General features: G+C 43.8%; 1 protein-coding gene across 2 annotated transcripts in view; it reads right to left on the bottom strand.

Moving 5' to 3' along the window:
* The window catches only part of ATRN (attractin), a 670,776-nt gene that overhangs the window by 632,954 nt on the left and 19,317 nt on the right, over positions 1 to 18,505 (bottom strand). For both annotated transcript variants that reach the window (XM_069205063.1, XM_069205055.1), the window contains exons 2-3: positions 16,097 to 16,180; positions 6,504 to 6,617 (exon numbers count right to left, since the gene is read on the bottom strand). In XM_069205063.1, the coding sequence (XP_069061164.1) occupies positions 6,504 to 6,617; positions 16,097 to 16,180 (198 nt within the window). The remainder of the gene's footprint in view (positions 1 to 6,503; positions 6,618 to 16,096; positions 16,181 to 18,505) is intronic.

Genomic DNA, 18,505 nt, shown 5'->3' with positions numbered 1-18,505 from the left:
GCCATGCCAGCCTCTCACTGCCTATGCAGTATAGGTAAGACACCCCTCTAGCAGGCCTTACAGCCCTAAGGCAGGGTGCACTATACCATAGGTGAGGGTACCAGTGCATGAGCATGGTACCCCTACAGTGTCTAAACACAACATTAGACATTGTAAGTGCAGGGTAGCCATAAGAGTATATGGTCTGGGAGTCTGTCAAACACGAACTCCACAGCACCATAATGGCTACACTGAAAACTGGGAAGTTTGGTATCAAACTTCTCAGCACAATAAATGCACACTGATGCCAGTGTACATTTTATTGTAAAATACACCACAGAGGGCACCTTAGAGGTGCCCCCTGAAACTTAACCGACTGTCTGTGTAGGCTGACTAGTTCTAGCAGCCTGCCACACTAGAGACATGTTGCTGGCCCCATGGGGAGAGTGCCTTTGTCACTCTGAGGCCAGTAACAAAGCCTGCACTGGGTGGAGATGCTAACACCTCCCCCAGGCAGGAGCTGTAACACCTGGCGGTGAGCCTCAAAGGCTCACCCCTTTGTCACAGCCCAGCAGGGCACTCCAGCTTAGTGGAGTTGCCCGCCCCCTCCGGCCACGGCCCCCACTTTTGGCGGCAAGGCTGGAGGGAACAAAGAAAGCAACAAGGAGGAGTCACTGGCCAGTCAGGACAGCCCCTAAGGTGTCCTGAGCTGAGGTGACTCTAACTTTTAGAAATCCTCCATCTTGCAGATGGAGGATTCCCCCAATAGGGTTAGGATTGTGTCCCCCTCCCCTTGGGAGGAGGCACAAAGAGGGTGTACCCACCCTCAGGGCTAGTAGCCATTGGCTACTAACCCCCCAGACCTAAACACGCCCTTAAATTTAGTATTTAAGGGCTACCCTGAACCCTAGAAAATTAGATTCCTGCAACTACAAGAAGGACTGCCTAGCTGAAAAACCCCTGCAGAGGAAGACCAGAAGACGACAACTGCCTTGGCTCCAGAAACTCACCGGCCTGTCTCCTGCCTTCCAAAGATCCTGCTCCAGCGACGCCTTCCAAAGGGACCAGCGACCTCGACATCCTCTGAGGACTGCCCCTGCTTCGAAAAGACAAGAAACTCCCGAGGACAGCGGACCTGCTCCAAGAAAAGCTGCAACTTTGTTTCCAGCAGCTTTAAAGAACCCTGCAAGCTCCCCGCAAAAGGCGTGAGACTTGCAACACTGCACCCGGCGACCCCGACTCGGCTGGTGGCGATCCAACACCTCAGGAGGGACCCCAGGACTACTCTAAGACTGTGAGTACAAAAACCTGTCCCCCCTGAGCCCCCACAGCGCCGCCTGCAGAGGGAATCCCGAGGCTTCCCCTGACCGCGACTCTTTGAGTCCCAAGTCCCGACACCTGGGAGAGACCCTGCACCCGCAGCCCCCAGGACCTGAAGGACCGGACTTTCACTGGAGGAGTGACCCCCAGGAGTCCCTCTCCCTTGACCAAGTGGAGGTTTCCCCGAGGAACCCCCCCCTTGCCTGCCTGCAGCGCTGAAGAGATCCCGAGATCTCCCATTGACTTCCAGTACAAACCCGACGCTTGTTTCTACACTGCACCCGGCCGCCCCCGCGCCGCTGAGGGTGAGATTTCTGTGTGGACTTGTGTCCCCCCCGGTGCCCTACAAAACCCCCCTGGTCTGCCCTCCGAAGACGCGGGTACTTACCTGCAAGCAGACCGGAACCGGGGCACCCCCTTCTCTCCATTCTAGCCTATGCGTTTTGGGCACCACTTTGAACTCTGCACCTGACCGGCCCTGAGCTGCTGGTGTGGTGACTTTGGGGTTGCTCTGAACCCCCAACGGTGGGCTACCTTGGACCAAGAACTAAGCCCTGTAAGTGTCTTACTTACCTGGTTAACCTAACAAATACTTACCTCCCCTAGGAACTGTGAAAATTGCACTAAGTGTCCACTTTTAAAACAGCTATTTGTGAATAACTTGAAAAGTATACATGCAATTTTGATGATTTGAAGTTCCTAAAGTACTTACCTGCAATACCTTTCGAATGAGATATTACATGTAGAATTTGAACCTGTGGTTCTTAAAATAAACTAAGAAAAGATATTTTTCTATAACAAAACCTATTGGCTGGATTTGTCTCTGAGTGTGTGTATCTCATTTATTGTCTATGTGTATGTACAACAAATGCTTAACACTACTCCTTGGATAAGCCTACTGCTCGACCACACTACCACAAAATAGAGCATTAGTATTATCTATTTTTACCACTATTTTACCTCTAAGGGGAACCCTTGGACTCTGTGCATGCTATTCCTTACTTTGAAATAGCACATACAGAGCCAACTTCCTACAAATATCATATGAGGTTTGTTAAGATAAAAAGACTCCATTTCACAGACTCTTCTTGATGATCTTTTAGCAACCAGAGAGTGAAACCTCAGAGTTATACATTGTATCTGAATTATGTCATTACTCAGGATCAGGATTAAGACCAATGAATGTCTTCTGCCCAGGATATGCGTTCGATGACACAAATTTACCTGGCAACCAGATTACTTAAATACCTTGGAGTAAAATTCAATGTAACAACCTCATAGAATCAGTAAGACACAACAAACAACAAAAATAAATTAAGACTTACTGGATGGGTGGTCTGCAAAATGTTTCAACTAGCGGGGGGAAAATCTACATTATTATGATTATGGTAACCCCAATGATAAATTATTTAAATCAGTATGATATCCATCAGGAGAGCCAAATAATTCTACAGAATATTAAATGAAGTAATTAATTAACTTGGAAAGGCACAAAAAGTACAACGCTACAGACATGGAGACTCACTAAAGATAGACGGATCAACTTGGCAGATTTTCACTCCTATTAAACAGCTTTCTAGTTCCAACAAGGATCGCTCCGGCTCCATTATAATACCTTGCTGTCCTTTATAAAGTTAGCAGTAGAGAAAACTCTGGCACAAGACATCTCAATAATAACAAACTTGACTATGCACAAACCAGGTCCATCATTCTCCTAAAAAGATAGTCTAAAAAAGATACTAAAGTGTCTTTAATTCTGGTACATAGCGAACTTTATATGGGCTCAATATGGTTAAGCAAAAAATGTAAATCAAACATTTACATGTATGTTGGAAAGCAAAGATGAAATGTGGCATTTTTCATGTCAAGAATTAGGTTCCAGAAATGAACCTAGATTCTTTGGGAACCAGCAACATCTCTACAAACTACAAAGCAAAAACGATGGTACACTTTTCTCTAATTGAAAGTGGCATATTCAAAAAAGCTTAAGCAACATTAAAACTCATCATTACCAAGTGTAATTGCCAATTTACAGAAAACCTGACATATGGTAACTAAACTCTACTAAATCAATAAATCCCAAAACATCCAAACTACTAACATTATTGAAAATGGGACAAAGACCACAGAATTTCCCAACTGTATTGCAAGAATTGGAGATCCTGGTCAATAACATTCTACCCACTTTAGCACAATGGATATTCACGCTCTTCCATAGAGCAATATGGACAGCAGACAAACTACAGCGACTGCAAGAGACAACTGTAGTTGTTGGAACTGTAACTGTAAAGTAGACTTTAATCACATGCTTTGCATCAATTAGAAATCATTTTCAAACATAGTAATCACCCTAGGAGTCTATTTCACCGCATAACTTGCATTATAACAGGCAGATTTCCAACTAATTTAACTAGTACTTACTCAAGGCAATACATTACTACTGCTCAACTGGAAATCACCCAATAACATTTTATACCACACATAGTGAGAATGTCTATCCTACATGAGGACAGCAGACAACATGGCTGTATCTCCTTCACCATGGCTACCAACCACATGCCAACCGAGAGAAATTAGATAAGTTTATGAGTTCAAACGACCATAAGGCGAAAGTCCCCTCCTGCTACACAACGGTCACCTTGTTACAATATTTCCACAGAAATAGTTTCTGTTTTGCTGTCAACTTTCCCCACCGATTATACGCCAGCACAATAGTGAAAGTTCCAATAATGCCATCAGAAGCCTAGGTAGGACTGATTTTTTTTACGGCCCTATGTATGTATTTACATACACAGTATTTCTATGCATGAACCTAAGCAAAAGCAACAGAACTGGGTGCTACTTAATCATAGATTCCAAATCTCAAACTGTTTGTACAGCAACCATGGTTTAAAATTTAAGTAATTCACTCAAATGCTGTGATAATTTGACTGTTCTAGGTTTCTTCTTTCTTAGATTTATTTTCCTCCTTTATACCTTTCAAGATGCTTAGACAAGGTATGTTAATTACCAACTCCAGTTTGTATCCAACAGCGTACACACACACTATACAATTTACAGGTGAACTGTCAACATCTACCTTGGTATCCAAGCATGCACTATAGGTATTTTTTTTTTCTATTAAGTATTTTAAGTATTTCTATTAAATACTTTGGCCAAAGTGTTAGAAAAACATGTAAATCAGTAACTTATATCATACATTTAACTGAATGGCCTACTTCACCCTTCACAAGCAGGGTTTAGCCCTGGCACAGCACCAAATTAGCTCTTGTCTGCGTTACTGAAGACCCAAGGCATCAGTTATATACTGGTGGTGCTACTGCACTGATCCTCTTAGATCTCAATGCTGCATTTGACACTGTAAATCACACCACTCATCTTTTAAAATTAGAGGAAATGGGAGTACAGGGCATAGCCTTGTCTTGGTTGAGATACTTCCTGCAAAAACAGCACATTCCAGGTTCATGCACATCAAAGGTCGAAACCACGCTCTCCAATTTCGGGGGTTCCTCAAGGGTCCACCCTAAGCCCTCTTCTTTTCAATCTGTATGTCAAACCATTTGCAGATAGTTAAAAAATGGTCTCACTTTTTCATATGCAGGTGATAATCAAACCTTGTCATCGAAAGATAATCACAATGCAGAAGCGTTAAACATCTGCCTCTCCCAGGTCTCATACTGGTTGAAAGACAACTCTATAAAACTACATGGGGACAAAACTTAGGCTCTGCTGGTGGGCAATCTGCCTATCCTTTGGGGACCACACTTGTGGCCCACGACCATGGGTAATACTCCCACCCCAGTACCAGTAGTAAAAAGAACCTAGGGGTCCGGCTTGATGACAAGCTATTAACCCAGATAGCTAGGTGGTGGCCAACTGCTTTGACATTTTTAAAAGGCTCACGAATATCCTTTCTTTCCTCCTGGTCTCAGCCCAGAGAACTGTAGTCCAGGCCCTGGTTAATTCTAGACTGGACTGTGGTAATATCCTCTATCAGGGCATCTCAAAAGCCCTACTGAAATTCCTTCAGATAATAATGAATGCTGCAGCACGGTGCCTGCTTCACCCCATTAAATTCACCCCCACATTCAGCTTGCTTCTTGATCTCCACTGGCTGCCAATTGAAAGGCGCATTCAATTCAACACTTTATGCTATGTGCATAAATGTCGATTCAAGAATGGGCTTTTGTACTTAAGATCCCTTGTGTTTTGGGATTCAACTCCATGTTCCTTGCGATCTAGCCATCTTGATTTAGCTGAAATTTCCAGAATCAGGAAATCCTACCAAGGAGGTCGTGCATTTTTCCATCTGGGCCCCAAGTTCTGGAACACCCTACCTTTCGGTGCTAAGAGCTTGTCGTTCGCTCACAGACTTTAGCAAATTGCTAAAAACCTGGCTGTTCCAGCTTCTTTAACTCTTTAAATCTCATTACTTTCTCATATGGTACTCTGTTTTTTTTTTTTAAAGGATAGGAACCAGTTATGCCACAACAGAATTCTAATACTTGGAAGAATTTGAGATAGGGCAACAATATACATGCAGATCATTACGGATTTTAAAAACAGTCTTCCAAATGTCATAATCACTCTTGAGCTTTAGTTCACATGATATCATTTTAAGACTCAAACAATTCCCCAAAATGACAGCCAAGCTCCAAACTCAATTTTTCATTACCCTCTATATTACTTTTAAATTATTCAGATGATGGTACCTTCAGATTTCATAAGAAGCCTGCCTAACCAACAGCACACTCAACCCCAAGAAATCCCAGCTACCTTATAAGCCAAAAAACCGCAGCACTCCTCTTATCCAGAAATGTCTGGAAACCTATTACCCAGAAATCCTAGGAAAACGTGGAACAAAGGCACCCAGCAAGTAACATGTCAGAAAATCCTAATAGTAGAAAGCCTGAGGAAATTCAAACTTGGAATTTCAAAGCACATTTACACTTTTAACTCGGGTAGTTTGAATGATTTTAGGAGGGGGGGGGGGGAGAAATGATCGAAGAAGGTAAGTTAGATGGGCTGCGACTACCATGCACCGACAAAAGATTCAGTAAGCCAAATTCCAAATGGATTAGAAGGACTGAAGCACTACTTGGAAACAAACGAACATCCAACACTTCATTATTATTGTTTTTTATTCAAAATTAGTAACAGAAATTAAATGAAATGAAGCATAAGCAGATTACTTTATATCTTACCTGAAAGCTGCCAATAATGGGGCATATATTGAGTCGCCATCGTAAACATACAAGTGGTCCCAGCTACACTCTGTAGCAAAATGATTGAAGCGTAACCGCAGAACTGTGTTCGGTCTGAATGAAGTAAAGTATACAATGTGAAAGATGACCTTACAATAAGAATAACTTTATATCAATTTATGAAAACTACAGAATGCCTAAAAAGTAGATAAACAACAATTTAAAAGCAGGAGGAAAAAAGCAAGCATGAACAATCAACATTCATCAAGCAGGATGGAGTCAAGTAACCTTACACGACAGCAACACTAAAATGCACACAAACAGCCAAAACAGGTAAGCAGAAACAGAGACTCTCTGTAGGAAAGCACCCTTTTTGCCATGGTTAGCCCCTACATTTTGCCTGGTATCTGATGTGATTGCGACTGAAAGTGCACTGGGTTCCCGATAGTCAGGACCCCAGTTGCCAGATCTCTTTCCCTAAAACAATTGTTTCTCTCAATTGGCACCAACTTTAGCACCCTCTCTAAGTCCCTGGTACATGGTACCCCTGGCACCTAGGGTCTAGGGTACTAAAGCAGGTCCCTTATGGCTGCAGCACGAAATGTGCCACCTTCAGTGACCTCACACCAAACATGCTGGGATTGCAGGCTGCGTGTCTTGGTGCACACAAAAGTGAAAGCATGACCTGTCAAACAGTGTGTGCCAGGTGCACTACCACTGCATGCGATATTCGCAAGTCACCCCTATGGAAGGCCTACAGCCCTAAAGTAGGGTGCATTATATCATATGTGAGGACATATCTTCATGAGAAGATATGCCCCTACTGTCTATCTATTCTTAGACCTAGGAAGCGAACAGAGAAGACATTCTGATTACATGTGCTGGACCCTGCTCATTAAGAGTTCCCCAGCTACAGGAAGCTTCACTGACACTAGGGATGCTTGGTATCAAACATCTGGTATTAATAAACCCTCACTGATGCTAGTAATAGATTTATTAATACATGCACTCAGAGGGCACCTTGGAGGTGCCCCCTGAAAAGAGACCTGACTGCTAATGTGTTAACTGACTGGTATAACCCAGTACAGCCACCGTAGACAGATTTCTGATCTCTTGAGGTGAAAGCCAGTGCTCTAGGAGGCCAGGAACAAAAGACAAAAGCCTGGGTGGACCCCTTCCAGGCAGGATGGACATTTGAGGCTGGGAAGCTTTAAAGGCTAATTCACCTTTGTATTGTGACCAAGGTCTCTCCAGATGGCAGCGATAACCACCCACCCTGTCCTGACACCACTTTTTGGCAGCAAGATAGGCAGGAAAAGACAGTAAGAATAGGAGGTGTGCCGACAGACACCACTTTTCAAATCCTCATGACAATTGTGACAGAACAGCTCGTCCTGCAAGCGGAAGGAATACCAGAATCTCAGGTAGGCTGACAGCACTTCAAAACCACCATCAGTCTTCCTTAGAGTAGAGGAGCTACTTCACTGGAGTCCTCAGGCACCAAAAAGCAGAGTCCAGTCCACCGCCTTCAGTTCCTGAGGCCACAACCGACAATGCAGCCAACCAGGAGGTGGCACCCGTCGACTGGAGGACCAGGACTGCCCCCACCCTTCACTAAGTGTGATGACCAGAGGAACCAGTGAGGCCTTGCAGCACCAATCCCCAGGGTACCGGATGCCCTGCACAAAGCATCAACAGTGAGAGTCCAGTCGCGATTCTTACTGCACCAGGACCAAGCACCCGCAAGGGAAGTCAGCTGGAGGACCCTGACCAAAAGGAGCCCTTTTGAGCACAGAGCCCGGCCCAAGTCCCGAAGAACAGGCTGTGGCCCCCCTGTACGAAGGTCCCCTGAGACCGGAACCCCCATTTGGTAGCTCTCGGACTTGTCCCCCTGAGCAGCTGGTCTTTAGGAGCCCCCCCCCCCACACCTCTTAATCGTAGCGCGACCAGCTACAACCACACCAGCAGCCTGCTCTTGGTGGAATTCAGGGAGCCCCGAACAGCTGGTTACATCTTGGACCTTGGGCCCCTAAATCTCTAATTTCAGAAGGTGAACCCACAAAACCAACTGTACTTACATTTATGTGCACAGGTTTGAACACTTTACTTACTTGTAACTTTTAAACACAAAGTCAGTACAACAAATGCTTAGCACTATCCTCCGATAAGTCTAACTGTTCGCCCAATCTACCACAAAAGGGAGTATTGGTGTTATCTACTTTTGCCTCTGTCAACCAATTGGGGATCCACTGGACTCTGCACAGTGTACGTCTTTTTAATGCACCATAAAGAGAGCCAGCTTGCTATATTCTCAAAGCACACTGTCAAACACTGCAAGGGGTAAGTTGTACCTTTGTAACCTTCTGGTTAATGGTCTGAGCTCTACAGTAGTCTGCTTCATTTCTTTCTTTTTTATTTGAGAGAAAGAAGTGATTGTCTGCCAGCCACCAATAGCAGCTCTAAAGAACAGCAAGGGGTATTCACTCCAGCAACTGTATAAAATGACTAAAGCCACTATGAGTGGCTCAGAGGTGTAAACCAAAAAGGTCAGAAGAGGGCCAAGTCTTCAGCCTTCACATTTTATAAGGTATTAGCTATATAAAACTAATGAAAGACTACAGTTTAACATGGACCCACTGCACTATTTGCCATCTGGTTGGGCCTCAATATTTCCACTCCTCCAGTTATTCCCTCCACTCCCTTTCTCACAGTTTTAGTAAGATCCACTTTGGAGCCCCTTATTCCTGTGTTATTAATTAGCATGCGTCCAGCGCTAGATGGGAATATGCATTTTTTTTCAGTAGCCGATTATGGTTACAATAATGGTTACAATGCTCAGTCCCTGGCCCAAAATTTGTTGTGAAAGCGGTTTATCGGATTGACAGATTTAATAGTAATTTAGTAAATCACCCACATTTATGCATCACCCCATTTTTCGTTTGTTAAAAAGTCTACCCAACTCTATAATATATTAAAGTGCATGTAATTAATATGATGAACCAAAAAGTTAGGCAAACAGGATAATATGTTGACAATGTACATGCACTGATCTGTTTTATAAGCAAAAAACAAAAATAATCTATACGTTCCTTTCTATATTCCCTAAGCAATAATGTATCAAGCTTAGCTAGTGTGTTAAGAGGAGAGTATCTTCCACATAATCAAGTGAATATTTAAAAAAGGCACATTAAATACAAACCCAACAGTCGTGATAAATACAGTAATAGATAACTAAGTAATAAATAAATAAATAAATAAATAATCGGAAGAACAAGGGACTTCCAACAAAAGAGACAGTTGATGGTCAGAGGTGAGAAACTAGGTTCATGTTTTTAAGCTAGAGGCAAATTGGAGTACAAATCAAAACAATTATTGGTGAGCGGTCTGAGCTACATTAACATCAAGAACTAGAAAGTGGTCACCCCTTGTATGTTTCCAACACTGTCCCAATAATGTCGCAAAAACCTTGAGTAACTCATGCAGACAGGGAGTTAAGCTTCACTCAACCGATCTCTTTTAGTTGTGGAAAGACCTGTTGTGGAACATACAGAGGGCTTACAGAGAACTTAGAGCCAGCACAGTGCTTCCCATCAGTTGGCTCATTTGTCATTCTCATCTGTCTGCTTTCCTTCTTGCTTTTGCCCCTCTGCTGAAACATAGCCTTTTGTCCATCCTTTTCATTGGATTATTTGTATCCTTTCAGTGCTTTAGGGCCTCCTGGGATGTTCATGTGTTTTCTTGCTCTCTAGTTCATGTGCTTCTTCCCTAAATACCCCCACATGCTCAGTGTTATTGCCTACTCCCCAGCTTGCCTATTGTGGCCCCTGTTAAACCACAAGTTTTTCTTTGCTCTATTATATTTTTCCCTCCTCAGCCCTTTCCCAATTGATAGCTTGCCCGAACCCCACAGAGGTCGATGTTCCTTGAAGTCAGTTTGCAGTCCAGCCAAAAAACTGTTGCAACTGGTCTATTGCTCTCCGGCTACAGGGAGACCAGCAGTTTCCTTTAACTGAGGCTAATGTCTATCCTAGATGGCAAAACTGCACTACGACGACTCTCCCAGATCTAGCAGACACAGGGGCAACTTTCTATTCTAGGCTCTTCGACAGTCAGCAACAGACAAAAGATTGTGGCTTCCTGGATTCACCACATCTTTGCTAGCAAACGATGAGCGGGTGCAGCCCAGTCTCTGATACAGCCTCTCTTTGCCCTGTCCAGGAAACAGCAGGGTGGTCTTTTCACAAGTGCAGACATGAATAGAGGTCTGGGTGTCAGGGATCTTACTTTTATTCCCATAACTTTCCCTCAGAAGATGCAGGGACTACTAGCCCATGGACTACCACGTACCCTCCAGCCTGATTAAGACGTTCTGCTAGGTGTGGCATCTAGCTATCCTAACATGCTAAATTCTGCCTACTCTCAAGATGACAGAATCCCTTTCTTGTATGTGGATCTTGGCAGATCACCCTAGGTGTGCCTACCTGAGGGTTACATGGAAACTGTTTTGGTAACTGTTTCCCCCCTCCATGTTCCTGACACCAACTTGTCTATTTGAACAAAAGAGCAGACCCTCTTGTGTGTGTCCACCATTTGCCCTAGGAAGGCACTTGCCTTTTTGGCTCCCACCCTGTTTGGTATTCTTGTCAGAGAGAGTTAACACTGCAGTTTGCGTGTTTTTTCCTTAGAGATGTTAACACCTTCACCCCCAGAAGGCTGCCTTCGTGGCCAGCAATCGTAAACAGTCACTGGCAAACTCGGGCAACTGAGTGACAACTTTCTAAATTTGCCTTTTACCCAAATGTTGCATTAAATTCGACTTAGGCATCAAGTTTGGTTTGAAGTAACTTTTCTTTTGATACTTTAAAGTACAAACTTCAGTAGTTTCATTCAGAAGTCAGCACAGTGTACTGTGTATTCCTGCACACCCCCAATCGTGCTACTAGCCTTTCTACAGCAGAGAAAAAAATTGGGGGGTTTTATTGTTAGAACCCATAACATAAATGTCATACTTTAACATACAGTACACTGCCCTAGGGCTCGACAGGCCCACAGTAGGAGTAGTATGGTGTTACACTGTGTACGGGGTTGGAGCCGGTTTTTCCACAATTAATGGTAGGCCATGATTGTGGGTTACTGGGTTAGGTTGTGGGTCCTGACAGCATAGATCTTGATGGACATGCAGTACGAGTTATTGTTGTTTTACTGTATATCCAGAGTGAGGTGAGTGAAGGGTGTTTAACTGAGCTGTACTTCTTCTGGTTGTTGATTGCAGCAAGTGTGCGGTACTGAGAACTTATTCTTCATCTGCTGTGATTCTCTACTGTGGCAATCCATTATTTTTTGGGGGTAGGGAGGTGTGGAGGCTACAGCTGATTTCCGAGACTTGTAGTACTGTATGGATGACTGTACGAATGCCTTAACGTGGAATCTCACAGGCCTTAAGAGCTATTCTAAAAGATATAGGGCCCACTCATTCCTCCAGCGTCATAAGGTGCAAACAGCTTGTTTACAGGAAACTCAGCTAATAAGGGGAAGAGTTACAGAAGCTGGGGAAGAAATGGAGGGGTCTCTTCCTATGCTTTATGAGGGGCCATCTGGATTTCACCTGGGGTACAATTTCGGCACACTTACAGTGAGATGCATATAGAGGATCGTTATCTTCTACTCCTGATGCACTAGATGGTAAGGAAATTACAATCCTGAACATTTACGCGTCCACATGGATGACAAACACGGTTTTAAAATAATCCAGGACCTCTTACTCTTAAAGAGCAGTGGGGGGTCCCCAGTGATCTGGGCTGGAGGCTACAATTGTGTACTGGATGGCGATGGGGACCAATATACGCCTAGGCAGGGTACCAAACCCCTGATGACCACCTCCCTGCTGCGGTTATGCACAACTTGCGTTTCTGCAATGGCTGGATGGCTGGCGTGTAACATCTCCAGAGGATGGTGGGTGGGTGGGGGGGGGGAGGGGAGGAAATAGAGGTTTGGGGGTGAGAGTATACCTGTCATTCACTAACTCACCCTACCTATAGCCATCTAGACCACATATTGGTAGCTGGGGTGGACCCGCAGAGGTGACACTTAAAGCAGTTCTTCTCGGACTATGCACCAGTACTGCTTTATCTGCAATGGGCTGATGCCGGGCACTTAGTTGGTGTATGCCCTCCGAACTCCTGACAGACACGGTGTCTCGGGATGCACTGATGACCTCTCTTACTAACTACTTAATTGGGTACCTGCTACCTCCAGAGCCATGAATTGGTAGGCCTTTAAAAGGTAGTCATGAGGGGAGCATGTATTGGAACCACCTGTGGCGTACAGCAACAATGGAGGGCTGAGTCTAAGGTGCAGGCGCACCATCTGGTGAACCTCCAAGGATCAGAAACATCTTCAGTGGAGGCGCAAGCTGGGGAAGTTCAGGCTCAACAGGGGGTATAAAGTATTTGGAACATCTTAGATAAATGCACACTTCGAGCATACCCTCAATGCTTACGCAGCAATGGGACAAATTCAGTTCACTAGTGTTTATTTTATGGCGGGAATAGGAGGTTCTACCCTATACGAGAGATCGAAGGTCCTTCATCCTTCTTCAACACCAGGAAATAAACAGGAGTAACACCCAGTCCCCATTTTTTATACGAGATCCCTCTCTATGGCTCCTTTGCCAAAAAGAGCCTAGATTTCCTAGAGCAGAATGAACAAATTATCTTCTAAACACTCTGATGTCGGTGTGATATGTAGAGGGACTGACAGGAGTGACAGGGTGTATCCCTGTTGAGCTATTTGGAGCACCCATTCATCAGATGTAAAGCTAAGAGTGGCCAAATATGGTTTATGGAAATAAATGGGAATGAGATTAGAAGCAGACAGGAAGCCAAAGACTTCCAATATGTTGGTTAGAGGCACTCCTTTTTCAACAACATCCAATAACCATGGTAGGAAGACACTACCACTTGAGAGCTACTTACTCAACTAGAGATATGGCTCCCTGGAAGGAAATATGCATGCATTCTCAACCAATAATTAAGTTGAAGATTAAAGTGCTACAAAGAGCAGCACAGTCGGACAATTTGAAAATAGGAGTTATGCTGCCTACATCGTCTGAATTAAATAGCTAGCATACTGAAGAGTACCAAAGTACTAAAGTAACATGGCCAAATCACAGGCTACTCAAAGGGCACAACCCTCAGTCGTATGTAAAAAGCCTACATTATACATATGTTACAAAGAAGCTTTGAATACCTTGGTTATGCCATCCAATACCAACAATTATTAATCGCCATGGTCTATGATCTATCATCTACAACAATCTAATCTCCAACCTGCTTGCAGCAGGTTATGCCCATAATTTGTATCTTGGCCATGTTAAAAAGAAAAAATGGTCAGGAGACGACTCAATGGTTATACCCTAGACAGACAGGTCATGCAAGCCCAATGTAAGTCAGCTGAAAAGAACAGACATCACAGATATGAGGCACTTTAAGTGAAGCTGCAATAGTTAAACAAGCATTACCAAAGCCAAAAGGACTGGAGTTGGTTGCCAAACGCTAGGGTTGGTCAATCATTGTCATTTTTTTTTTTAACTGTATCATGTATCATTGAGGGGAGCGGCTGAGCTGCAACAATGTGAAAACTGATTATTGGCTGTAGTAAGCAGAGTTCTGGTTGTAGTACCCCCACTTTGTTTTGCCGGTTGTCAGCATATTTTGGACTGGGGAGCACTTGGATCCTGCTAACCAGGGCCCCAGTGCCAGGGCTCTCTCCCCTAAATTTGGTTGCTTGGTAACTTTTTACCCCCTCAGTTGGCATACAGGTGCACCAATGTAAGTCCCTAGTATATGGTACTTAAGTACCAGGGCACTTATACACCAGGGGTCCTCCAGGGGCTGCAGCATGTATTGTGTCAACCATGGGGGGCCATGCAAACCAAGTCTGGGGGCCCACCATTGCAACCTGTGTGAAATGGTGCATGCACCCTTTCACCACAGATATAAGGCTTGCCCCCTGCATAATTACGGTGCCCCTACAGACCCCAGACTCCATTTCCGGGACTCTGTAAGTGCAGGTAAGACACTAGTCAACACAAGTAGTCCAACTACATAATGGCTTTTAGGCATGTTTGGTATCAAGCATGTTGGAATCATGCAACTATGCCGATTCCAGTGCTAGTTGCAGGATACCACGTACTCTTGGGGGGGGGGGTCCTTAAAGGACCCTCTAGTTCTGTCTGAGCAGCCTTATGGGGTCTAGCTGCCAGCCCACGACACTGTTCTACCCTCCTGCCGGCGAGCCTGGCTCAGGCCGGAGAGGCAGAACAAGGGAGATGTGTGACCACCTCCCCTGGTGTATTAGGTGTCCAAGGGCTGGGGTGGGGTGGCCTCTGAGTGCCACCAGACTGCTTTGAAGGGCACATTTGGTGCCCTCCCTGCATAATTAAGTTGGCACCCCTCTGGTTCCCGCTCTGGTGCAAAACTACACAAAGAACAGGGGAGAGATACCCCACCCCCCAATAACCACATCTAGGTCCTCCCCTAGGGAGGTGCACAGAGCACTGACAGGTGGCAACTTATTTCACTCCCCTGCAACCGCAGGCACCTTACGACAACATCGACCAGCTGGTAAGGTCTGCTGTTCCACAAACATTGAAAGGCTCTGCTTCACAGGTGGTGAGTCTCTGCCTTCCACTGGGTTTTGCTTGTCTTCTGAACGACTTGGGAGACTCCCTGTGCACTGATACTGTTGCACTTGTCAAGGCTTGTTGACACTTTCTCCAGGCGACAAGAAGCCTGAGCCTCCAGCACTTTGCAACTCAAAGATCAACCCCTGTCCTGCAACTCCTGCGACATGGGACTTCTTTTTTGTTGTGCTGCTGAGGCTTTCTTGCCCATCGCCTATGGGTCACTCGTGGGGGTTCCACTGACTTCTGCTTGCCTTCTTGTGTGATGAGGGCCAGTTCTGAATCCACCTCAAGGGTAGAGTCTTCTGGACCTTGCTGGTACCAAAAACTCTGCAAATACATCTTCAGCTCCTGCTTGCATTTACCAGTGCTTGTTGGTGACCTGGCTGGTCACCGACCCACCTGCAATCCAAAAATCGTTGAAGGACAGCTTGTAGGCAACTCCTGGGATCTCCTGGACCCTGCAGCTGGACGACTTCTTCCACTGACATGCAGAAACTTCACCTAAAGGAGGCTGGGCATTGCCACCTGCAGCACCTGGGCACCTCCAAGGGTGCTAGACTTTGTCCCCTTCCTTTTCAGGTCCTCCACATCTGGAATCAGTCACTTGGTTCCACCGGCCTTATCCGCGGTTCGTGACGGCAGCTGAACAATCCGAGGCATACATTGACATCAGAGAGTCCCTTCTCCCATCTGCATCAGGGTCCCCCGATGAAGGTACTCCTGTCTTCTGGGTATCCTTGGGTGGGGACACTCTCCAACCTTCTTCTTGTCAGTTTCCTTTATTGCACTACATTTCACAATAATAAATAAAGACTTGGCAAAGTAAACTGGCTCTGCAATTCTGAAGAGTGCCAATATAAATAAAGACAGACAGGACAGATGTGTGAACAGTCATTCGTATACCTACCGTGCTTCAATTAGCCAAGTGCACTTTGTTTTGTACTTGTAATTTCCAGGTCCATCAGTTATATAGCCACTAGGACCCGCTAACCTGAAAAAGAGAAATACACGTTTTTAGTAAGACAGCTGCTAAAGTGAAGAGCATAGATCCTTAAGCAACTACTAAAAATTATTCGATAATCAATACAAGTTACAATACCTAGATAACAAGAATGACAACACTTGCAAATTCAGTAGCAAAAGTATCAAGATCTACAAAATGAAGGGAAAGAAATAAAAAGTGTTTACAATGCAACGGGTCTCACATTTGCTCGAGTTAAAGCTATTAGCGTTGTGAACTCCTAAACGAACTTTGCTTGCCACAAACTGAAAATGAAAAGTGAAACAGTTTCACATAAGCGAGCCAACGGCCACCATGAGCACGAAGCAGACACACAAAAGGAGACAAAAGTTCACTTGCAGTGAAACTTATCGGCAAAAGTGCAATTATTCATGAGACCGGCAAAAGTGCAAATATCCATGTAAAAGGGTCGCTGTCATGCAAAATCGCTCAACTACTGCCCAACGAGATTGCACTGCCTACGAAATAAAGAGAAAAAGTAGTCCAGAAACCATACGGAAAACATGGAGCCTTGTATGTTTTGAGTAGTTGGCCGGTGCACTCGAGGAGGGCTAAACACTGGAAAAGGCATGACGTATGTATAACTTTCACTAATGAAATCAAGTGAATTTTAGAAGGCAAGCTCACGAACCAAACAAACTGATGGGCATAACATGGACCCTAATGAGGCAATTCAACAAGTTATCTTAGGAGCCATAATCATCAGGTCAGCACGTAGACATAAAATATTGGCTATGCTGCAGATTTGGAGTTCAAATCTGCACTTTGTTAACCTAAAACCACTGACTTAAATGGATCGACCCTCAATTTATTTTACATTAAAAAACATTAAAAAAAAAAAAAAAAAAAAAAAAAAAAAGAAATTGGGATGGCTGGGATGTTTTACATGATCTTCTTTTGGCATTCTGTGGAAGAGAGGGGGCATTGTGAGAGTTAAGAAACCAGATTTCATTCAACGCGTTAATTTTGATCATGCTGGAAACCAAAAACCACAGTACACTTTCAACCCTGTCTTATTGGGAAGTAACGTATTCATCTGTAAATTAGTAATCTATTTGTTCTTTTCAGATGCAGCAAATGAAGTGTTCTTCTATGGAACTAACGAAAAAAATAGGTATTACTAAAAAGCAATATGCATAATATTTGATCCATAGTATTGCATTACGTTAGCTCAAAAACTAATTTCCCCCAAATGAGAGTTAGGCTTATTTAACTCTGCAGAAGCGGAGTCAAAGTATAAATCGTTCAATACAGCAGAGGTTAAACAGAGGAACAAGCATTAGTAAATATAATAGTTCTTGTGCTTACTTTGTACGGAACTACTGGTTATGTCATTCTTTTCATTTAATATTCTTTATGCTTAAACGACTTTAAGCTGAGGTAGTAAGAGCAAACGCTGCTGACCATAGTGTTGTCGGTCACTTTATTTAATAAACGTGCACTGACAAAACTAACCCATCGGTTTCTAAACAACATAGTTTTTATTTTGCTCCTTTCAAAATTTCTTATGGCCAAGCTATTAGAACCATGAGGTGTGAAAGCACAAGATAAAAAAAATAAACAAAACATAATTGACGAAGATCCTATGCATTCTTAATGTATGCATGTAAGGAAGGAAGGAAGCCACTGAAGTGCAGATTTAATACCTCACTTCAAGAACATAATGTTTTTATACTCTAACAAGAGGCCAGCCCAATTTTAAATTAGAAAGTAATCGAAGGTCACAAACATTTATATGAAAAATATTGTTTAATCACAGGGTCGGTGCCAAAAGACATTCTGTCTTCTGAGCAACCTCAGAGTAAACATTGACATTAAGGAGCATATTTCAAATTTACACCATTTATGTGAAAATTATTAGGAAGAGCAAATGGTTATGATTTAGAAATAAACTTCTCCCAGCGCATTATTTGAGAACAACAACTGAGTGTGGTCCTAAATAACACACCTTTAAATTGAAACGGTTGTTTTAAAAAAGGCTGTTCTGCTTTAGGAGCTAACTGAGCAGATCTACTCCATTTAGAAGCAACCTCGCTGTCCACAGTACAAAATATGAATAAAGAAGTGCCTAGGAATCGTACATTCACAAATCAACTGAAAGGCCAGTTCATGAAAACACAGATACAAGAGAATAATACATTTTCAAGACACCCGTGCTTTCAGTGTGGCTAAAAGTAATATTTTTAACACTACAGATTGTGCAGCAGTATTTGCTCTCCATAAAACAGGCACTGGAAAAGCGAATAGGTCTTGCCTTTTTTTTTTTTTTTTTACTGATAGGCAAAAGAATGTCTT

The sequence above is a fragment of the Pleurodeles waltl genome, chromosome 1_2 (genome assembly GCF_031143425.1).
Source record: "Pleurodeles waltl isolate 20211129_DDA chromosome 1_2, aPleWal1.hap1.20221129, whole genome shotgun sequence".
NCBI classification, from domain to species: Eukaryota; Metazoa; Chordata; class Amphibia; order Caudata; family Salamandridae; genus Pleurodeles; species Pleurodeles waltl.
This window is presented reverse-complemented; position numbering and strand designations above follow the sequence as displayed.